This window comes from Carica papaya, chromosome 7, assembly GCF_054855325.1.
Source record: "Carica papaya isolate Zhongbai chromosome 7, ASM5485532v1, whole genome shotgun sequence".
Lineage (NCBI taxonomy): Eukaryota > Viridiplantae > Streptophyta > Magnoliopsida > Brassicales > Caricaceae > Carica > Carica papaya.
Window position 1 is genome coordinate 17,603,069 of NC_142315.1, and position 7,939 is coordinate 17,611,007.

The window sequence follows — 7,939 nt, forward strand, 5'->3', positions numbered from 1 at the left end:
GACATTTATAATCATGAGGAAAAGGCAATCCTCCAAATAGTAAATATTCAACACAATCAACAAAGTCCAATGTATTTTACAATTAAGCAAGTACTCGGAAAAGAATACTTATTTCCATGATTATGGCATATAATCAAATATGTTGCTTTCATCAGCTAACTAAATAGAAGCTTTCTGTGCTGCATTATTCCAGTATGGCTTGAGATTAGGAAACTGATACAAACATAACTTTATCTTCTCTAACAGGTTGTGCTTTGCCATATGAGAGAATCATCTGTTACTTTCATCTTAAGCAGATGTTTAATAGGTCAAGTTAACTTATTGAAATTAAAAAAAAAAAAAAACTCACTGTCCAATTTCTTCAGTTTCTTCTATCTTAGTTGTATCACTATATGCCCTTCAATATAGATAAGGCCAACAATATCACCTCATCTCTAAGCTAGTTGTTTAACTTCTAGAACTTAAATTTATTTAAAATTTTTACCAGATTCACCTTCACCAAAGATTCCCTTCAATGCCATCTAGGAGGATTGAAAAGAAAACTTAGAAACGACACCCAAAAATCTCCATTCAAACCTTAAAAATCCCTAAAAACCAACAAAAGCAAGAATACCCAGAATCCAGAAAACTCAATAAATAAAATCTTGCAAAGAAAATAACGCAAATTAAAGTTGAAAAGGTGGAAATTTACCATTAACACTCATATCAGAAACATTAGTCTCGAGGGAGTCAAGGGAAGACTAAACACAACCCCTCTGTTGCTCAACCTGAGCTGTCAATGAGCATAGCTCAGTGACCGAAGTTACATAAAAAAGAACAGATGAAATCGTAGATACAAATAATTTAGGGTAAAAAAGAAATTAACAAAAATTGATGAGGGTATAAATAGAAGAAAAAAATTTTACCACAAAAAACTACAGATTCAGTAGTTTGAAAATGTAGAGAAAATAGTGGTTTGGAGAACCTTGCAAAAATCATCAAAAAACCATACCATGTATTTGGAAGTGGATTCAAACAAAGTAAAACCATCTCAATACCATACCATATATTAATAAACATTTATCTAAACACACCTAAAAAGTATTTTAAGAGAAAAGATAAATATTACTTCTATAATTTTTGTGTCCCTAAAAAAAATTATTTTATTTTTAGAACAAATTTAAAATTTATGTAACATTTATTTATAAATCTATATTTATTTTAACTAAAAAATAATGAGTATTGTATTTTAAAACTAGGAAATTTATAATATGTTGTTTTTCTTTTTTTGATACAAATGAGAAAAATGGAATAAAAAATAAATAAAGATTTAAAAGGAACACATTTTAGGCCAAGAGACACCAATAATGTGTTGTTTTAATTTTATATAGAATTTCATATACATTCATTGTTTTTAGCATTTTAATACAATTTACACATTATTGAAGTTAAATTATGTATAGATTTATAAATGAATTTTTATATTAATCTTTTATAGTTTGAACATTTAAGAGATAAGAAAAACTAAACTTGAATTATGATTGATTTTTTATGTCCAACACTAAATCATATTAGAGACGATTGTTGAGCAAGTATAGGCACGAGACTTCGGCCTCATTACTTAGCAACCCTTCTTCATCCTCACTCTATATGTGACATCCCAAATACAAATTAAGACATATGGATGTAAGATACAAAAACAGATTATGAACGCATAGTAAATAAATATATGTAGAGGAACAAATAATTACAATCCCTTATAAAATAATAATAGAGTTCTATATAATACTGAGACAGAAATAAAATTAATTACAAGTCTCTACAAATATGGACTCAATAGAATTATGCACTTATAAAAGTTCATGGATAAGGCTTCAAGAGGTAGGTCAGCGATCGGTTCCTTACTATCTCCCTCATCTGGAGGGGGCATAGAAAAGATATGAGTTCCATATACTCAGTAAAAAAATAGTATTTAAATAATATCATAAGATTTCAAATATAATTACAAATACCATTGTTACTTACCACCAAGAGTCACATTAGGGTTCTTTATTAATTATGAAATCGATTTGATTTAATAAAGAAAAGTCAAGTCAAAGTAATTTCATGTCAATCAGATCAATCATATTGAAAATAGAGAAAATTAAACAAATCATGATATGCACTATTTTTCATTTTATTCTTCGTATGAAGTCGTTACAACTTTCATCTACTGAGGACAATACAGATTCTTGACTACCCATGTGGAATGACCAATTCATTTCATAATATATCAGCAATTTGTGGTTTGCTAAACTAACAACACATTTACGGCTTACCAAACTATGACACGATCTATGACCACAACTATACCAACCATAATGGTCCTATATGTTAACTATGATCACGTTCGTACTTTGTCAAATGTGACCCTTACAATTATATCTCATCACCCTTCTCGTCAGATGGTACGCCATCATCCACAGAGAGTGGTTCTCTCACGTCTTTTTGGACTAAATGAGGGAGAAATAGAAATTTTTCAGAGATAAAAAGTCTAACGAAATACTTTATGAGTCATCATGTTAATACGAATACATATTTCTCATGTCTATATATCATTTTATACTTAATCACTTTACTACCGTATATTGTAGTACATATCATTATTTATCTCAAACATTTAATCATTTAAATTAAACATGCGAGAAATCGATTTACATATGTTTATAAAATATTCAATCAATGTAAATTATTTCATTTAAGCATATGATTAAATTATGCAACTATTTAATTTAAAATTTATTAATTTTTAATATAAAAATACTCCTTATAACGTTTAAAAGTAAATAATAAACTCTTTACCGAAACTTTGGTATTTCCTATGTTTTTTCTTTTTCTCCTCCTCTCTTTCTCTCTCTAAATCAGTCTCTCTCTCTCAAACTCTTTGGTGGATGGAAGAATGAAATGAAAATGATGAGAAAATAGTGAAGTGAGGATCCCTATTTATAAAAAATGGGAACCGTTAAATTTGTGCCAAGTGACCAAATCTAATGAAGAGAAAGAAAGTCAATGTGAAAAAAATGAGATGTGATGATCGACAGATGTGACCGACGGATGGACGACGTGATGTGATGGTGGCGCAAAAATTAGAGACACACCACCCAAACGACGATGGCATGCCGCCTAAGCCGGTGACGCACACAGCTCGAAGGCGATGCACAACGCCCAATGGGGGCAGCACGCACTACCCAAGGCAACGCACGCTGCCCTAACTTGCCACACATTGCAAGCCTACTAGGCGCAAGCCTACCATGCACAGGCCTACTGTGCGAAGATCTATCGCACGAACAGTGCGAGCACAGGGCGTGTAGAGCCGCGCACGTAGATCGCGCCTCGCACCTTACGCGGATGGGCTGCACGCACGTCCTATGTTGGCTGTGCGCACGAACACGTGTGCAATGTGCAGAGCCCACGTGGGCTGAATCTCTTTTGTGGGTGTATCTCCGGGATTTTCCTTCGTTTTTTCTCTGTTTTTTTCTAAAAATTTTTTATTTAATTTTAAAAAAGTAAATTGCCTACAAAAAAAATAATTTTAATAACTATTTAAGCAAATAAAATACAAAATTAAAATACGAAATATTAACAAGTTTAAACGGCATTAGGGCCCCAATAAATAGGGATTCATATTACAAATTAAGTACGAAAGTTTTCGGAGTGTTACACAATACTTGAAACATTCTTTCTCACTTTTATACTCATTTTGGGGTGTTTAAATTTTGGTTTGGGCTAGAAAAGTAGACACAACAGAACAAATTGATTTATATTAAGTCGAGCCAAATAATATTTAATTGGGTTTTGACCTAAATATATGGAGAAAATAATGGTCCTTTCGATCCTAACTTGAATTGGAATAGATCGATTTAGATCAAAATTTATAAAAAATAAAGAAATAATTTTTATTTTTATTTTAGTTATTTATTATTTTTTTATTAAAATTTTTTAGAAAAAACAATCTACTTGTGTCCTAAACCAAATTGAAAATTAGCGGTATGATCCAAACTAAAATTAAAAGGTTATTCAATCTAAATTCTATCATTAATTGATCACCGATCTGATATGATTTAATCTAATTATAAGTCAAAACTAACTAACCTTGCTCCCACTTTAATTTTATATCTGACAAGTGAAATAAGATAAATTTAAGATTATAAATTTAACAAAGTATTATAACATATGAAATATAAAGTATCTTATAAATTTTGTGCATTAGATACTATAAGAAGATGCAAAGGACATACATAAACTATGAAAATAATACAGATGAAAATATAATTATAATTACAAATAACAATTATTTATTTAATTGATTCCACAAACCAAATGTGCAATGAGGAACCCACCCAAGTCCTCTTGGGTTATTTTCTTAATAGATCTTCATTTTCACACAATTCATCTTGGTTTCTTTCTTAGTAGACTTTGATTTTGAACGTCTTAAGTTTTTAAATCTGATCTCACTTTGTTCTTCCGTGCTTGTTTTACAATTCCGGAGGTAACAGATGATGACGGACACAGAGCTTTTCGTATCTTAAACATATTCAAAGCAGTTCCAGCAACATGGCCTGCAGTTGCAAGAATATCCTCTGTTGCCTCCCCTGCACTCTCCCCAAATCTGCATCCACATTAATTTATTTACATATAAATTTTAAAAATAAAGTTCATAAAATGTAAATTTTTTATTTTAAAAATAAAATAGATTATAAGCACCTTTGACTGACTGCTCTTGTTGCAGCTTGAGAGGTGGCATATAGGGTTTGTCTTTCAGCAGCTTCAGCCGCATCAATAACCTTATCTGCAGTTTCCATGGGAGAAAATTTGGGATATATAAAAGAGTAAAACTGGTGTAATTTTTTCTTAAATAAAAAGAAAAAAAAATTAGTATTGATACTTACTAACAGCATCAAGGGAAGCCAAAATGACTTCTCCTGGAAGCATGGTAAAGAATGATCTTCCTGGTTTGGACTTAAACAAAGGATTCATGACAGCGTCAGCCACCACATTCACCCCCTTGAGCAATGATTTGCTCATACCTTCTGTCGTCTTTGAAACCTTTCGCACACTATGGAGGAAAATTAATTAATTAAAATTTACTCTATTAATTAAAGTTTGTTTTTCATTACACATAATATGCTGAGAAAATTAACCTAAAAAATGTGCACAATCACACAAAATAAAGAAAAAATTAAAATAAAAAAAACATAATTAAAAAATTATACATACATTTATGGGTAAAATAGAAAAAAAAAAAAAAAACTTTTTCATTATGATAAAAATTTGAGAAGATATCATCAATAAAATTATAAACTCTTATATAAAAAAAAAAAAAACTATTAAAGTTTTATTCGAAATATATCTCATGATATATTTAAAGTATTTCTCACAATACATACATAATTTCTTCTAGCATATAAATAAAATATTTTCAGAATCAAATCACATCATCATAATATGTAATAGATGCTGAATCTAAAAACTCTTTAAATCATTAACTTAAATGCCAAAAAATTCTACAAGAGAGTTCAGGAAAAAGCCAAAAAAAATCTAAAACTATATATAAAATGAAAATTAATGGTTTGGATGGATTTATACCGTTTTAAGCTTTTGTTGATCCCTCCCTTGTTTGTTTCATTCGGTGCAAAACTGCGGTTTCTCTCCTGATGATCTGCTTGAGCAACAATCATTTCTCCTCCCTTCTGCACCTGGATGCATGCAATTTCTTTCATTATTATTGTTATCATTATTCTTTTTTAGGAAAGTAAGAATCAGTTTCCATAACTTAAAAACAGGAAACAACCTGGTTGGTGTAAGCATTGCTACATATGAAAATCCCTTTAACAATCTGACCAGTGCCTCCTGCAATCGCCTTAGCCAAAATATTATTATAATTATCAATACTAGGAGCAAAATCCTTCCAGTCAAGACCGCGTTTGGTGGTTGAGGATGAGTCGGAAAAACACGAGTTTTCTTTCAAGAAAGAATCCAGAGACCCCAAGCTGCTGCTACTTACACACTGCTCCGGGAAAGTGACGCCATAGCTGAGAGGATCACCATCATTCATGGGTAAAGTAAAGAGATAGTGAGAAGAATCCAGCTTCAGCACTGGTTCATCTTTGGTCAAGGGCCATTGAACATCACCACCAACACGAATAATGGTGGTCATACACACCTGATTATCATCCAATATCTTCACAACCGAGAACTCCCCCCTGGCAAGCTCCATGGATTCTCCTCCGTCCATCAGATGGAGTGTGCATTCTGGAATCTGCAACACAATTTGTTGTCTGAAACTTCCTGGGTCTTGCATTATTGATGGAAAAGTTGAAGCTGCAGTAAGGTGATGATCAGAGGAGGTTGTGGAAGAAGATGTTCTTAAAAACCCCATTTGATCTCACCTTTATTCTTGCTATTTATTTTCTTTTCCTGCTAAGGAACTGTTTATTTCTTTGTCATGATGAAGGAAAACTAAAATGTACAGTGACAAGTAATAATGTTGTGATGTGTTTTTGTATATATAGATTTGTTAAGAGGAGAAGTTTTTCCACATGATAGATTCTCTCTCTCTCTTTTTATTTTTTTTTTATATATTTTTTTAACTTTATTCTATTCCAATTGAGCAAATAGGAACCAAGGATAATGTTACTTTCGGTGGAGATATATATGGATAACAGCTAACCGGACTATACTATACTTTTTAAGTTTTCTTAATTTTCTACTAGAGAGAATTTATATTGCCTGTATATATGTAAAAATTAATAAATTTTGATAACTAAATAACATTTTTACATCAATAATAATATATTTAATTAAACTCCAAGTAATAATATATAGGAAAAGTATAAAATATAAATCAACTCTACATATTTAGAACAAATAAACAATTATTAACTAACAGAAAAAAATTAGAATATATGATCACTTCTCATCAAATAATCTTTTTAGTGAATACGTCTTATGTACATACGCATACATTTAATATTTGAAAAAGTAAATATAATTTGTTAAAATTAAACTATTTATTTTTAATTGATGAATTATTTCAGTGACATTATATTTATTTTTATTTTGAAAGACATTTTACTTGTCTAACCTTACTGTTTCAGACCATGAAACTGCCTCATTTTATGTATATAAATTTTATTTATATGAATCAAATTATATATTAGTATATTTTAATTGTGTATTAAAGTTTTTAAAGATAACAGGAATTATAATCTACGATATCTACAGTAAATATGATAAATATAAAAGTGATTAGAGGACAGGCAAACTAGATTCCTTAATTTGGCTAAGAGATTAACAAACTAATTCAATCAGCTAAATCATGTATTCAATGCAAATTATGAGATGCCAAAAAAGGATATACATAATAAACTCACCGTGCTCCTTCTTCATAATATACAATACTATACATAACACCACATAGTACGGAACATTAATCTATTCAACCTGCAATAATTATTAAATGTGTTGAACACATTGAATCGGTAAAGTTAAATAATATGTTTGGATTAATAATAGAAATCATGTAATTAAATTGGTCCAGACCCTTCTAAAAATCATACCTCTCTTCTTTTTTATTTTGTTTTTCTCAGGAGATATCATTGTTTTTGCAAAGCTCATAATACTATCTCTCTGTCCTCATTGATTATGTGCTCTGCTCTGAAATCATGAAATAAAATTGATTTTTTGTTTCTACTTTTTTTATTTATTTTATACTATAAAATATGAACTAAAAATCTTTTAGTTACAACTAATAAATTTATTAATAAATTTTAATCTTAAATTAGAAATTCATGTTTAAATCTGAATTCTAAAGCAAACCCTTAAAGAGATTTGTTCTCTTGATTGGATTGTCATTATGCTTTCGGTTTTGTTTATTAAAGGAATAAATTAATTGTATAATTATTATAAATAATTTAATTGA

The 7,939-nt window shown here is 29.9% G+C and overlaps 1 protein-coding gene across 1 annotated transcript; it reads right to left on the reverse strand.

Annotated features, from left to right (window-relative positions):
• Nucleotides 1-4,204: 4,204 nt before the first annotated feature.
• On the reverse strand, nucleotides 4,205-6,490 carry LOC110816302 (senescence/dehydration-associated protein At4g35985, chloroplastic-like). Its single transcript, XM_088208144.1, has 5 exons — nucleotides 5,810-6,490; nucleotides 5,605-5,714; nucleotides 4,908-5,074; nucleotides 4,723-4,807; nucleotides 4,205-4,627 (listed from the first exon to the last, which is right to left on the reverse strand). Exons 1-5 carry the CDS (start codon nucleotides 6,395-6,397, stop codon nucleotides 4,450-4,452), a joined length of 1,128 nt encoding a protein of 375 aa, XP_088064270.1. The 5' UTR covers nucleotides 6,398-6,490; the 3' UTR covers nucleotides 4,205-4,449.
• Nucleotides 6,491-7,939: the final 1,449 nt, after the last annotated feature.

What these genes read in the sequence shown, in the direction of transcription:
- LOC110816302 (XM_088208144.1), bottom strand. Translation starts at nt 6,397, where the DNA reads ATGGGGTTTTTAAGAACATCTTCTTCCACAACCTCCTCTGATCATCAC. An exon ending in GCAATGCTTACACCAACCAG is followed by an intron (nt 5,715 to 5,809) that starts GTTGTTTCCTGT and finishes GCATGCATCCAG; the next exon opens with GTGCAGAAGGGAGGAGAAAT. An exon ending in ATCAACAAAAGCTTAAAACG is followed by an intron (nt 5,075 to 5,604) that starts GTATAAATCCAT and finishes TTTCCTCCATAG; the next exon opens with TGTGCGAAAGGTTTCAAAGA.